Below are 15177 nucleotides of genomic sequence, written 5' to 3' on the forward strand. Positions count from 1 at the left end.
GACCAGAGACCAAACCTGCAACCCAGGCATGTGCCCTGGCCGGGAATTGAACTTGCAGTCCTTCACTTTGTGGGAGGATGCCCAACTAACTGAGCCACGCTGGTTAGGGCCTAATCTTTTTGTGTTAAACAGTTCTAGGCACATGTCTTGTACATGTGTAGGAATATTTCTCTAGGAAAATATTTTTAGCAGTGGAATTGCTAGAATTGCTAAGACTTTCATTTTAGAAAGCCGACCACTGCTGTAGTATGGAAAGTGAATTGGAAGAGAGGAGGAGCAGGGCAGGAAAAATCCTCAGTAAACGGGAGTGTCAAAGCTCACCTTTCAAGTTTCAGAAGCTACACTGTCTCCAGGAGCCGCCTTCCCTGGTTGGAGTCCTCCTGGCCAATAGGGGGCCCCACATGAACACAGTTCCTAGGGTTTCACCTTATCTGACCAGAGTCGTCTTCAGAGAGGTTGGGTTATTTATTCATTCACCATTGCTCTGCATACTGCCCACTCATAGCTGTTTGCCTTGAAGGCTGTTGTGTCCAGCTTCTCCTAGGTGCCTTCAAGCCCTGTGTCTCAGCTGGTTCCAAAGGGTCAGTTTGCTTGGCTCCCCACCAAGTTTCCAACTTGTGAAACATGCAGGAGATTAACACCTTTCCTGACATCTTAGCCTGTCCTTAACTGCCAGTCCAAGAATCCCTGCAGATGTCTCTGTAATGATGAATCCTCTGCCAGCTGCTTTGAGGACCTAGAAGAGCAGCTTTCCATGCAGGACCAGTATCTAAGGGCAAGAGGGGGAAATACATCCTCCAGTGGAACCTTTCTCCTCCCCTTCTGGGTGGTTTGAGCCCTTTGAAGTTGGCCCTGAGGAAACGCAGCCCACTACGGTCTAAGCGACCAGTGGCACCTTAGGTGGGTAACTCAGTTGGTATGAGCAGTGTCCTGATAAATGCCAAGGTTGCGGGTTTGATACCCAGTCAGGGCACATACAAGAATCAACCAATGAATACATAAATAAGTGGAACAGCAAGTCAACATCTCTCTTGCATGCACGCTTTCTCCTTTCCCTTTTTCTGTAAAATCAATTTTTAAAAACATTTTTTTAATGTGGCCAGTGGCTTATCACATCTGGTGATAAGTCCTTCAATGGTTCCTCCTGAATTCTGGATTTGTGGGAGTCAAATGGATTCCACATAAGAGGGGCTTCTGCTTCGTCTCAACATGGAGTGATAGCTGCCCTTCTTCTAGACAATTTTCCTGGTGTTAAGAAGTCCTCTTGCTAGTCACCCACACACCCACCCACCACCCTACCCCCTGAGTCCTTTGTAAGGAAAGTGGGGGGAACGGAGAATGCCTGCAGCCTCCTGCCCGCATTCCTAGACACCGACTCACTGCGCCCGCCACCGCTGGAACAGCAGAGCTGTGTGAAATGTCAAGAGGAGTTATGCTCCTGCGCTCCCTGGCCCCTGTCTCTTTGTGGCTTGCACTTTCTTCCATCCGCACTCTGTTCATCAGATGGAAATTAGAGGGTGCAATTAGCAGATAATTTGCTAGTTCCAGACTTAATTTGGACCCCCCTTCTTGCTTGATAGAATTACAGGGGAACATAATAGATTTTTGGTGAGAAATAGTTGGCTCTGTGGCTGAGAGAAAGAGCTTCCAGCTCTCCAGCTGGGCAGTCCTTTCAGTGTCCTGTGTGTTGTTCCCCTGCCTTTTGTGCTGCCCCACCTCTTCTCTTATGTGGTCCCCCTGTCCAGGATCCTGATCCACTAAGGCTGGCTCAAGAAGTTTAAACTCAACTTGTGACACAAGAATCCCTGCAGATGTCTCTGTAATGATGAATCTGTAACAGAGTGCTGAAAAATGTTGAAGCTGGAAGCTATTTAGAGACCTAGCCAAGGCCCAGACAGAGGCAACGACTTGCTGAAGGCCACACGTAGCTAGCCCATAGTGGTAGTAACAATAGTCTTAATGATATTAGCAGCTAACATTTATCAACCCTTAATGTGTTCCAGACTATGTGCCAAGGGCTTACGTGCAGTGCATTGTCGTATTCAGACCCAGACAGTCTGGCTCTGGGCCCAGGCTGTGTTCCAGCATAGCGATGGTAAAGTTCAATATAGACAGCCTGGGTTCAAATCCTGGCTTCACCTCTCGCTTACACAGCTGGGTGACCTCAGACAAGCAATTTAAACTCTCTGTACCTCCATCCCTTCCTCTGAAAAGGGGAAAGTCACAGCACTACTGACTAGTATTGGTTAAAATTCATATGTGTAAGTGTTGCAAGCAGCACTTAGTGCAGGGTGAGTGTCTATCCAGTGCTCTTCCTCCTGCCTCTGGGGCTCGATTGTGATGTGTGTGTGAGACAGATAGATATGGCTGAGTTTGGCACAAATGCCAGAAGCTGGTCTTCACTGTTAGAGACAATAAACAGGGTGGTTGAGTGCCTTGGCTCTGGAGCAGAGATCAGCAAGTTGTAGCCCCCCCCCACCTGTTTTTGTATGTCCTGTGATTTTCACATTTTTAAATGTTTGGGGAAGCAAAAGAATATTTTGTAGCACATTATATTCAGATTTCAGTGTCCATAAAAAAAGTTTTAGAACACAGCCACATCCATTTATTTACATTTTATGAGTATATATGGCCACTTTTGTGCTGCAGTGACAGCTGAGTAGCTATGACAGAATCTGTATTTACGTAGGCCTGCGACACTTAAAATATTTGCTGTTTGGCCTGTTAACAGAAAAAGTGTCCCTGGTCTAGAATTACACTTAACTGGGTTTGAAACCTGGTTTCACCACTTACCAGCTGTTTGTCTTCAGGCTGGTAACATAACCCTTCAGAACCTCAGTTTCCTCATCTGTTAAATGGGGATAAGATCTACCCCATAAATTGGCAATTTAAGTATGATAGATAACAGATGCAGCCTGGACAAGCTTATGCAGTTGACTGTCGAGGGGCTGCAGGGCTTAATGGATAAGGTGTCTAACTCTGGATCAGAAGACAGAGGATTTGAGTCTCTAGATAGTCACTGCTAAGCATGTTTTTCTCCCTCCACTTAAAATTTTTCCCCTCTTGGGACTATGCCCTACTCGAGCCCCTAACCCTGGCTGTGCCTGCTCCCCACCTCCCCACCCCTCAGACACAGTCCTGTGCCTACAACCATGGAGCTCAACCTTAGGACCCAGGGCCAAAATTTCATCCAGGGTGACCCCAAAGGCACTGCAGGACCAACACGGGCAGATTCTGGGCAGAGTGTAGCCTGGGAACCCACTGGGGACTGGCTGCCTGCATTAAAGATCAGACGAATAGAATTGTGACAGACGAGGGGTTGGATTGGGGTGGGGCAGAGGACTAGCTCCAGGGGGCTCAAAGGACAGGTACATTTTAAAATATAATAGAAATATATTGTGATGAAAAAGGTTTGGAAATAGTGGTGATGGTTGCTCAATATTGTGAATGTAACTGATACCACTAAGTTGTACATTTAAAAGTGGTTATAATGTCAAATTTAACACTTTATATCTATACTTACCACAATAAAGGTATTTTTAAAAAATAGATGCAGAGAACATAACACAGGGCCTGGAACATACTAAGTACTCAATAAATGGTAGCTTATAATAGGATACAAACACTGTCTTATCACATTCATTGTTATCCCTGTGCTCAATCAGTAGAGGAACGGAAAAAGGCTCCCTTGTAATCCAGTGACCACTTTTGCCACAGGCTTCCCTGTCAAGGTGACAGAGTGACTTCAGTGGAGAGGAGTCTGTGCCTGGTGGGAGAGAGCTGGTATGACTCCCTCAAGTTCGACAGTGGGCTCTGGACATGCCCAGGTCTTCATCAGCCTTGCATTTCCCCTCAGTCATCCTATAGGCAGGTGCATAAGGGGCTTTTCCAAAGCGGGGCTCTGGTTTGGGCATCTGCAGCCGAGGCTCTTCGGGCAGGCCTCCACTCCAGATACCTAGCCCCACCTTCCCTACAGGCACCTGGGCCTTGTCCTCCATCATGCCCCATTTTTGCCGTTTGAGAAGCCTGGTTACCATGGACACAGTGAAAGAACTGCCATTGTCCACTAAGGCTGATGGATGGCATTCTAGAATGAACAAATGAATGAAAGAGAGGGGACAGATGACCTGGGCTCTAGTCCCTGTGCTGTCTCCTGTTTGCAGAAGGGCTTTGAGGGAGAGGTTCTCCTTTGAGGAGGCTGAGTGACGCTCAGGGGCAGAGGCTCCAGAACCGGAATCGCATGGGCCTACATTTTAATCCCAGCCCTGACACTAACTAGTTTTTTGGCCTTAGGTAAATTACTTAATCTCTCTGTACCTCACTTTTCCTGTTTGTGAAATGGAGATTATTCCCATCTCAGAGAAATAAGCGAGTGCTTATATAGTGCTTGCCACATAGAGAAACATTAAGTGTCAGTTAACACTCTGGGCCTATTTCCGCACCCTTAGTGATTCCCAGAAGAGGAGTGGCAGCCCCCATTGGCCAGCTCTCGGAATTATACCCAGGCCAGGCAGAAGGAAGGGATGAATGGGGAACCTAGTGCCAGGAACAAGTCGATGCCTGACCGGAGCCCAGAACCCAGAGGGCAGCTCTCTGGACCTGTCTCTCCTGCCAGAAAGCACCCCTCCTTCTGGGGGCGTGGCTTGGCCTGGAGCTGGTATCCTGGGCTTTTTTCTTCACCTCCTAGCGGAGTTGCCATCATTTACGCAGCTTCTCAGGCTAGGAAAACTCGGGGGCTGATGTGCTCGCTCGCTCTCCTGCCCTGCCCTTCCCTGAGCTCAGGGATGGACACTCAGCCAGCCCTGGTTATTGTCTGCTGCGGCGCCTGCCTCCAGCCTCCAGCGTCTGTCTAGCCCAGCTCCACCCCTTGCCTGCAAGGTCTGTTTCCTAATAGCTGCTCCAACCACACACCTCGGTTCCGCGAAGAGTCCCTCCTCTTCCTCCCTCCCTCCCTCATCAGGGGTGGGGCTGAAGGGGAAGGCTAACTTGACAGCAGCGCTTCTTTCTTAGCTGGTCACCGGCCCCTGCCCAAGAATGCCTCTGTGTGTGTAGCCTCCGCAGAGAGGTGGTTCTCCCGAGGGGCCGCCTGAGCTTGAGAACTGGGGAGGAGTCGTTCCAGCCATGAGCCCCTTTGGGAATCTTTCAGGGGGCAAATGGCCCAGAGTCCTCATGCCTTTTCAGCTGCTCCGGAGAGAGAGGTGAGCGCTGGGCAGCCGGCCTGAAGCCAGAGGTGCCGGGAGCCCCGGGCCTGTCATGGTGGCCGCCTGCAGCCAGCCTGAGGCACTCCCAGACGGGTTTGCAGCCGAGCTTGTTTTTCTGGTGTGGGAAGAAGATGGGGAGTTACTTGTCCATCTCGGCTTACTTCACCTCCAGAGACCCCTTTCGGTGAGTTGGGCTCTGAGTCCCCCTCCCCATCTCTTCTGGCCCCTGGTCCTGAATCTTCTCAGAATTGGCTTGTCCTCTGACCATTGGTTCTGTCAGGCAGAAGCCAGTAGAATCTGTTCCCAAGCCGAACTGGCCCAGTGAAGGCTCCCCACCATGTTCTGGGAATGGTGAGGTGAGGGATCTGCCCAAAGAGAAGCTCCTGGGGAATTCTGGCCCTCCTTCCTTCCCAGACACACCTAGAAGAGCCTCCAAAAGATGCTGCTTACCTGCCTGTTCTTGGTGTTACTGTTCCTGGGGGACGAGCACAGATAGAGTTCTGTTCTTTCAGCTTTCACATATCTTACCTGCAGGCTGTGCTGCCTGCCCAGGAATTTGTCCCAACAAGCAGGATGGACAGGTTTTGCCAAACAGCATGGAAGCTGACAGGATCTGGGTGTGGTCATCCTGGTATACAGTAGGTATTCTTAATGGCAAGCACATGTGCCTATGGCCTTTAAGGGCTTCTGAGCTCCCAGGTGAGTACAGTTGCTAGGGAAAGGCCTGGGCAAGTTCTAAGACTGGGGCAGTTGGCTTTGGAATGTTCCCGAGCTGCAGGGTCAGCCCCCATGTATGCCAGGTCCTCGGGCCTAAGTACCTCTGGGGCCCTCTTTCTGTGGAGCTTCTCAGAGGGAGGTGTAGAAACTTTCTCACCACATCAGACGTACCTTTCTTTGCTTTCATTCCCACCCCACCTCCAACAGAAACTCCCCAGGGGGTTAGTGGCCCCCAGGGTCCCTCCAGAATGGAGTCATTCCTGGCTGGGGTGGGGCTTGTTTTCATTCCTTGGGAACAGCCTGTTGTTCCAAGGGCTGCCTCCCCCTCACCAGTGGTCCTGGTTGACTTCTCCCTTCTGGCTTTCCCAACCCTGCTCCATGCCCAGACCTCGCTACTGGGGTACTGGTCAGGTGGCCAGGCCCCGGGCAGAAAAGCAGAACACCATGTAGTTTCACAGAATCACTGGACCCTAGTAAAGTGGTGCGGGAGGACCCTGGATTGGGGGGTGGGGGAGGGACCGGTGGTCAGTGCTGACTCCAGCAGGCATCCTGCTGGGCGCTTTATCGTAACAGCCTAAAGACATTGTGTACCCCCGTTTTTCAGATGAGGCAACTGGTTTCAACAGTGAATGTGGGGAGTCCCTGGGCCAGCCTTTCTGTCTTACTGAGTTTTTCTTATCTTCCTGAAAGCTGCGCCTCCCCCAAGGGTGCTCCCGGTTTGTTTTCCTCTTCCAGCAGAGAGGGCCGAAAAAGAGCCCCCCAGAGGTTGCCTGGCTCGTCAAAGGGATGGCAGGGGTTCTTTTCTGAAGAGCAGTTAGGAATTGATCTTGAGTTCAGGAGGCAGGTTTTACCATGTGGAATTGAGATGCCAAGTGTTTGAAGTAGCCACTAGTTTAAGCCAGGACCTCATTAATCCCTTTTACTTTTAATCCTGGAAAGGCACTTTGGGGGAGGGGTTGTTTCCTTAGGAGCCAGGAATGCTGGGTCCTTTTTAATTTCTGGGGGCAGGACCAAATTTCTCAGGAGCTAGAGCAGATAATGAACTCTCAACCTGGACCTTGAGGGCCAGGCTAGTGATGCTACCCTGGTCTTCCTGCCTGTCCTTTGTCTTGTTCTGCTCTAGCCCCTCTGGGGAACCTGACAACCCCCACCTCCCCAAGCTCTGTTTGCCCAGCTGGAGGGGGTAGGGGGCTGACTCACTCACTCACTCACTACAGACCCTCTCCCCTCCCCCAAATGGAAGGCCACATTCCTGAAGCCACTTCTGAAATGATGGTCAGCACTTTGGGCTCTGTGCCCCACAGAAAGGACCACCCAGACCCCCTCCTCTCCCAGGTATCAATCTACTCAGTCACCATTGTCGTTGCCTGGTCAGAAAGCTGCTTCTACCATCAACCCCCTTCTTCAATATAGGGTGTCCTCAAGGGCTGATATCTGACCAGGTGCCTGTCCCTTCCCTGGGCCTCAGTTTTCTCCTCTGCAGAGCATAGGGGCTCCTAGGCTCCTAAACACGACCCTTGCCAGATTCTGTGGAACAAATTATGTCCTTGACCTCAGGCCTCTGGGGGAGTACAAAAGTCCACAGGACTTCTGAGTCTGTGGTTGCAAGGAAAATGACGAAACCAGATTCCATGGGGACGTGATCAGGCGTGACAGCCTTAAGGGAGGGAATAAAGAATGTAATTTCTGCCTCCTGGCAGAGACCTCAGTAGAGTACACCCTCTTCCTCTGCCAGTGCCACTCGTGTCAGGAGTGAGATGCTCTTGTAGCTGTGCTCCCAATAAGAAAACACCTCAATGGGAATTTACAAAAAAGTGACTTTTGTCTGACATCTTTAGAGGATTTTTTTAATACAGTTTCCTTTAATGTCCAACATTGATTTAATGGGTTTGGTTTACACATTGTCTCTTGAAGAAAACAAGTGCATCTTTGTATTCTGAAGCAACCCATGTTTAAAGGGAAAATTATTCTTAACCCTGCCCAGCTTAGCAGTAACTTTTGGCAGCTGCCTTAGGTCCTCTGGGATCTTTTTCTCATCTGAAAAATGAAGGACTTGGATCAGGTAAATGGTTCCCAACTCTGCAACTCATGTGGCTCCTTGGAAACACACAAGCTCTTTTCCATTTTTTCCAGATAACGGAGGTTCTACCCTTAACTGTAGTACAACTGTCCAAGTTACTTGAAACTACAGGGTTCCTGGCTTTTGGTTGGAACTAAATCAATGTGCTCTGGTAACACTTACTTTTTGCTGACAAGAGGCTCTTTTTGTGTTTGGTTAATTTTTTTTTAAGAACAAGACAACAACATGTTCCATAATTATTACAGCTTAATTGACAGCCTGTCTCAATCTACTGGGTCTGCAGGAAGGAGAAGTAACATTGGGATCTTTCGTGGTAGAAGACAGGGCTCTGATGGACTAGCGTCTTTAGACCTCAGTTATGTCTGTCCCACTGGGCCCTGTGGTCGAGTTGGCATCTCATCCATAGTGGTGACACTCTCAGGCTGACCATCAGCCAGGCCCTTACCAGGACATGGGAGGTCCTGTTCTTTAACCTCTGTAAATCCACCGTAATAATGACTGTTTGGTTCCATTACCACATAAGGTTGAAAATTTACCTGTAAACATTTAGCCTGAATAATTTGCATGTGAGTGAGGACTGGGTCTATCTTATTTCACTTGGCATCTCCCAGAATTGTACTTTGCCTGTTTGGTCTTGCACATCCACAGTAACTATTTCCTAATTAATAGGGATTGACTTGAATCTATTGATTAAATAAATAATTCATTGCAGGGTCTTCTCTACTCACAAAAATGTGGTCCTGGGCCAGGAAGATCCATATTGCTTGGGCTTGGGAGGAAAAGGGGTCTGCCTCCTTTTGCCGTCGGTGTTCCCAGATTAAAAAGGGAGGGAGGGAATGAACACTTACTGGGCACCTGCTATGAGCCAGGCATCGTGTTAGGCATTTGTACATAATTTAATTCTCATAACCCCATGAGATTTTATCATCACCAGTATACAAATGAGGAAACCGAGGTTCAGTCATGAAGTAACTGGCCTTAGGTAACACATAGTAAATGGCAAAGAAGGAACATGGACCCATGTCTTGAAAGGGTTATTTGTGAGAATCTCAATTGATTATCTTTTTTTTAAACCTGTGTGTTCACTGCTGACTCAAAAGACCTTAGTTTGGATCTGAGCTGCCCACTAAACTGACTGCCAGCATTTGGTTCACTTGGTAGCTACCCAGGCTTTCTTGGGGCTTTGGAAGAGGCGTTTCGGAGGTTGTCCTCGATGTGTATGGGCTTCTCAGTGATCTCCCCTGGCTGGAGGGTTTCAGCTCTGTTCACTCTGGCTGCCCAGAAGAGTGTGGTGAACATGCCTTGGCCCTGGGTTCAGGGTACTACCACATCCAAGCTGGATGCCCTGGGGCCTGCAGCCTGAAACTTTAACCTGAAGCTTTCAAAAATCGAAAGCTGGAAGAAAGCCTTGGCTTTGTGAAGAACGCATTGTGGCAGGGCTGCTGAGACTCTGAGGTGGGATATTTTATTTTATTGTATTGTATTTTTTAGTAGCACCTTACATTTCCAGAGTGTGTTTGAATTCTTTTCTTGAAAGGGTGGAGACTGCTGGGGACCACAGAATGCTGCAGACTAAGTGAAGGAGGAGAATCTTGCCGTTTACCATTCAGTACTTGGGCTTAAGGAAAAGCCCCATGAACTGTTAACACTAAAGGGGCTTGAGCTCTCAGGGCTCCAGCCTCCTTATTTTTACAGATGCAAATGCTGAGGCCCAGCTTACTAGATGTACTGCCTTACTTGGATGATGAAGGACAGTGGAAACGGCTTCATAGCCGAGTGCATATTCCAACATGTAAATACTAGGTGACTTGCAGAAATGCTTTACCTCTGTTTTTGAGTCTTCTAGTCTAGTGATTTTTCAACCTTTTTTTTATCACATGATACACATAAACTAATTTACTAAAATTCTGCAGCACACCAAAAATGATATTTTTGGCTGCTCTGACCAAGAAAAAGGTATAATTTTGATTCATTTACATCAGGGGGCCGTTGTTGTGTTGGCTGTTGTAATTTTTTTTTTTTATTTGACAGTCTAAGGGAAGAGAGGTCAGTGTCCCTGACTAAGTAGTCAGGTATTGCATGTTTTAGAAATTCTTGGAACACACCAGTTGAAAAATCGTTGTTCTAGTCTGTAAAATGGATAATCCTGTCACCTTGCAGGGTGTGATCAGGATTAGAGATAACATATAAGGCACCTCATGGTTAGCATTTAAGTAACAGGTAACAGTAGCTGTTGTTAATAATCTAAGCTAGGACTGTAAGTTTACAATGGCAACTTTTTTACAGTGACCTTAGAAGCAGTTGTGTTCTATAGCAAAACAGCTTGGAGGCCCATAGCCCTCCTATAAGCTGTCCACCTTCCCATTCCTCTGAGACATTTGTGGCAGTCGACTTTGGCTGTGTTGCTGGGTGTGCCTTCCAAAAGCATTCCTTGACACAGATGTGTGCATCGGTGATGTTGTTCTCCAGCCAGGTGTTCTTCCCAGCAGGCTGGCATGTCTCTCCTGCATGCCCGCACTGGTTTCTCTCCCTGCTCCCTATCCTGGGCCTGGCCAGATCACTTGCCACAAACAAAAGCAGGATATTGACAATGGAAAGGAGAACGTGTTCTGGTGCTCCCATGCCCTGCAGCACACATACCATTGCAAGGGCGTAATAGAGCCCAGGCCTGCAGCTGAGTACAAATACATCTGTACCAGCTTCTCTCCACTGAAGCCAAAAGAAGGGCAGGATCTGGTGACCATGAACCACAGAACCCTTTTGCTCCAACCTGGACTGCTGGTTCTTGCCATGCCCACCATCAGGCCCTTTGCTAGGTGCTGAGTCTACCAAGATTAAGTGGGACACTGATTCCGTCTTCAGGGAGCTCACATTCGAGTAAAGAAAGGCAGGCACCCAGGATCTTTAAGTCAGAAGGTGGGAGGCAAAAAGGAAGCTCCTGCTTCTAGTGCTGACCCTCTGCTAGGCACCTCACAGTCTTCCAGAACCTCATTTAATTCTACCCTAAAAGTAGGTGGTGATGTTGCCATTTCACAGATGAGAAGTGAAGCAGCTGGTCCAAGATCAGTTAGGTGTAAGTGGTAGTGCTGAGATTTAAACCTTGGGTCATCCTCGGGAAAACATAGGTATGCACAGAATTGAGGGGATCTGTAGTATAGTCTAATCCTCTCGTTTTACAGATGGGGAAACTGAACCCAGAGAGAGAAAGGGGTTTGTCCAAGAGCGTGTAGCTCCTAAGAACTTGAACCCATGTCTCTCCTCTGAGTTTGGAGTTCACCCAGTGTGCCTTTTACAGAGAGGAGGTTGAGCTGCATGCACAGGAAAGGGTCTTCCTCTCCATCTCCTGTAATGCATGGCTTTCAGTGCACCATTTCTAGGCACTTCATATCCATACTCTTGACACCATACCAAGCTCTCAAGACCCTGAAATTCAGCATGCATAGGACAGGTAGGAAATGCTACAGGATGGGGCTGGGTGATAGGCGAAGCCATCTGCGTTTGTTGAGTACCAAGGGGAATTGGATGCTCCATAAAGAGAGATTCTCAGGATCCTACTTCTCCAGACCGTCCTAGCTCCACAGCTTTCTTGCTTTCCTTCCTTTCTACAGCTGCTTCAAGTTCTTCCTTTCTCCCTCCTCTACCTCCTGCAGTGCTTAAAAGTAGTAGCACTCATTGTGGACTCTTACCTTGCATTGTTAAAATTAAGTTCTGTTTAGACATTCTCTTTTTCCAACCATTATAAGTTCTTGGAAGGTATAGGCAACCTTTTATATCTGCAGTGCTCAGCAAATTATTATAGTAATATACTTGCCTTACCCTTCACAGTTGGCGAAGGCTTTCCTTAAACATTAAGTTGCTTAGTTTTCACAGTGACTCTTAGTAGTTGGATGCTATTGGTCCGATTTTGTCCCTGAGGAAAAGCTGCTGAGAGTTGTCCAAAGCTACCCAGATAGTGGCAATAAGTGGCAAATAATGTGAGTTACCACTATCATCATTTTTCATAGTTAACACTTACTGAGTTCCTGCTGTATTAGGTCTTTTATATGAACTATGTATACTTTAATACATATGATTTCACTTTCACGGTAGTCCACGTTACAGATGAGGAAACGGGTCAGAGAAGTAAAAAGTTGCCCAAGATGACGTAACTAGTAAGTGTCAGGATCAGGATACAAACCAAGAGGCAGCACCTCAGAAGCAAGGATGTGGCCAATGTGCATGGTGTAAGGCCTTGACAAGAACAGAGAGTCTCTTAACTAGAAAGAAAGAGCTGGCACGGGCTCAGCAGGCCAGGGAGCTCTTAGCTAGGGGGCTCAGAAATGAGACAAGGCCTGAGAACACATACCTGACCTGACTTAGGTGGGGCTTCACAACTAGCTGACTGGAGGAGAAAGGGGCTGTGGGTCTAATACATTGTGTACAGTGGTAATGGAGTTTGGGGTTTTCCTCCCTCTATATTTTATTTTGCATTTTTTCAAACATATATAAGAGTGGAAAGAATAGTTCAAGGAATGCTCATGTACCCTTCACCTAGGTTCATCATTTGTTAACTTTCAGCCACTTTGTCTATATATGTGCGCGCACACACACTTGCACAGTATTTCTTTTTTCTGAAATGTTTAAAAGTTGTAGGTATCTTGACTTTCACCCTTAATTACCTTAATATGCTTCTTCTAAGAATTCTTCTGTTACCAAAATGTCATTATTATGTGTAAGAAAATTGACAGTAATTTCACAATATAGTCTAATGTAGAGTCCAAATTCAAATTTTCTCAGTTCAAAAAAACTGTCACTTACGCTATTTTCTTTTTAATCCAAGGTTTAGGTATTATATTTAGTTATATTATTATATAATATATATATAATATAATATATATTATATTATATCTATACCAAGCCCCCTCCACCTGCCATGGCATTAACTTTGGAAGAGTCAAGACCAGTTGTCTTATCGAGTGATCCACATTGTAGATTTGCCTGATTGCTTCTTTATGCTTAGTATTTTGGGGGGAATAATGCTACATTAGTAATGCTGTTGGTGAAGGATAGGTGATTGAGTTGCTTTGGTTCTTCTGGAGACCTGACCTGCAACCCAAGCATGTGCCCTGGCTGGGAATTGGACCAGTGACCTTTTGGTTCGCAGGCTGGCGCTCAATCCACTGAGCCACACCAGCCAGGGCTAGACCAAAGGTTCTTAACTGGGGCAATGATTAGGCTTCTTTGTTATACACATACCACATACATAAATTATGTGCACATTTCCCTTTTATGTGCATTTTTCTGGAAGAAGGTTCTTGGCTCTTAATCAGATTCTAAGTTTCAAGACCAAAACAGGTTAAGAAACACTGGATCCAGGAGAATTTCTCTTCTTACCTTTCCTTCAGGTGTTCAGAATGCCAGGAGTCCCTCACCAACTGGTACTATGAGAAGGATGGGAAGCTCTACTGCCACAAGGACTACTGGAGGAAGTTTGGGGAATTCTGCCATGGGTGCTCTCTTCTGATGACAGGGCCTGTCATGGTGAGTGATCCCTCCATCTCTGCCCCTCTTGGTCATCAGAGTCCACTGACAGTATCTCCAGTTCCCCGTGGTTGTTCATCTTCTGGTCTTTCCATCACCAAAGGCCTCTCCCTTATTTAATCATTTAACAGAGGTTTGTTGGGCACTGATTAAGTGCCAGGTAAGATCCTTCCCTCAAAGACTTAACAGTTCAATGCTGGGTCTGGGTGGGTAGCCAGGCAGGGAGAAGACACAATACAATGGGATGAAGGCCTTAAAGGGGAGTGTTACAGGTGGAGAGGAGGATATGCCTAAGCTGTGTTTAGGAAATCAGAAAGGGAGACCCTGGAATGGGCTAACAGAGAGGCTCCACCTCCCCTCCCTGCTCTAAACAAAGGACTTTAAGCCTAGTCACAGACTGGCCAGTTCTGTGTTGGCGAACCTGTGAGCCTTTCCAATTGGGATGTTTACTCCTGGGGACTTCTCATGGCTGAGACCAAAACAGTTTTTTGCAATCTCAAAAATGATAGAGGAGCACCAACCTGACACTCCTCTGGAAGCTCTAGGGCAGAAGTGCATATGTACATTCTTGCCAGATCTGTAAGTCCTTGATGAGAGGTCGCCCACCCACGCTTACCCTCACTCTAGCAACAGCGAGGACTCACTTTCTCCATCTGTCCACCTTTCTCCCCACCTGCTCATAGGTGGCCGGGGAGTTCAAGTACCACCCAGAATGCTTTGCCTGTATGAGCTGCAAGGTGATCATTGAGGATGGGGACGCATATGCCCTGGTGCAGCACACTACCCTCTACTGGTAAGATAGTGGCCCTGTGTTTATCTTCCCCTACAGGAGTGGCCAAGAGAGTGACAGGGGCAGCATGAGTTGGGCAGGAGGACTACTGGGGTATTGGAGCCCTGGATTCCTGTCACTGTAGTGTTCGTAATCAGCTCTCTGACCTGTAAGCAGAATTAACATCTCTCTGGCCTGTGTCCTTACCTACTGTGAGAATAATGACACTCTGCCCTGCAAACCTCCCAGAAGAAGAGAATGGCTGGGAAGGTGCTCTCAGAGAAGGATCCCAGAACATTAAAGACAAAGGCCCCTGAGAGCTCAGTCAGTCCAACTCTTGTGGATGACAAAAGAAGTCAGGTTGAAGCCCAAAGAGGGGGAGGGGGCTGGATTCTCACTAAGTCAAAGACAGAGCAAAGAGAACCCAGGCCACCTCACTGCCAGGCCCAGTCCACCCCAGGGAACCCAGGCTTCTCATTCTCAGTGGCCAGCCCCATCATGGGAAGGACGGTAACTGTGGAAGTATGGGTACTACTGGTTAAAAACCACATGATGCAGTGGTTGCTGGGGGCTTCCAGGTGGGGTTCAAGGGTCTTAGCCTCCTTTATGTTCTCCACAGTGGGAAGTGCCACAATGAGGTGGTGCTGGCACCCATGTTTGAGAGACTCTCCACGGAGTCTGTTCAGGACCAGCTACCCTACTCTGTCACACACATGTCTATGCCAGCCACCACCGAGGGCAAGCGGGGCTTCTCTGTGTCCGTGGAGAGTGCATGCTCCAACTATGCAACCACTGTGCAAGTAAAAGAGTGAGTATTTTGAGAACCCTGGAGCAGGAGTTCTTGAGCAGAGCCCATTGGTGGACCTCAAGGGGCTGAGAACTCCAAAGTC

At 47.8% G+C, this 15177-nt stretch overlaps 1 protein-coding gene across 4 annotated transcripts in view; it reads left to right on the top strand.

Moving 5' to 3' along the window:
• Positions 1-15177, top strand: part of LIMK2 (LIM domain kinase 2) — a 55566-nt gene that overhangs the window by 25202 nt on the left and 15187 nt on the right. Inside the window, exons 1-4 of one of the 4 annotated variants that reach the window (XM_054594358.1) lie at positions 4970-5385; positions 13383-13518; positions 14202-14311; positions 14907-15095. In XM_054594358.1, the coding sequence (XP_054450333.1) occupies positions 5333-5385; positions 13383-13518; positions 14202-14311; positions 14907-15095 (488 nt within the window). In that variant the 5' untranslated portion in view covers positions 4970-5332. Of the gene's footprint in view, positions 1-4969; positions 5386-5758; positions 5840-13382; positions 13519-14201; positions 14312-14906; positions 15096-15177 lie in introns of those variants that run through there. The other 3 variants (XM_054594356.1, XM_054594357.1, XM_054594355.1) reach the window with 3 other exon arrangements.

The sequence above is a fragment of the Pteronotus mesoamericanus genome, unplaced genomic scaffold (genome assembly GCF_021234165.1).
Source record: "Pteronotus mesoamericanus isolate MK-2021 breed Mesoamerican mustached bat unplaced genomic scaffold, CSHL_Meso_final scaffold_507, whole genome shotgun sequence".
In the NCBI taxonomy this organism is placed as follows: domain Eukaryota; kingdom Metazoa; phylum Chordata; class Mammalia; order Chiroptera; family Mormoopidae; genus Pteronotus; species Pteronotus mesoamericanus.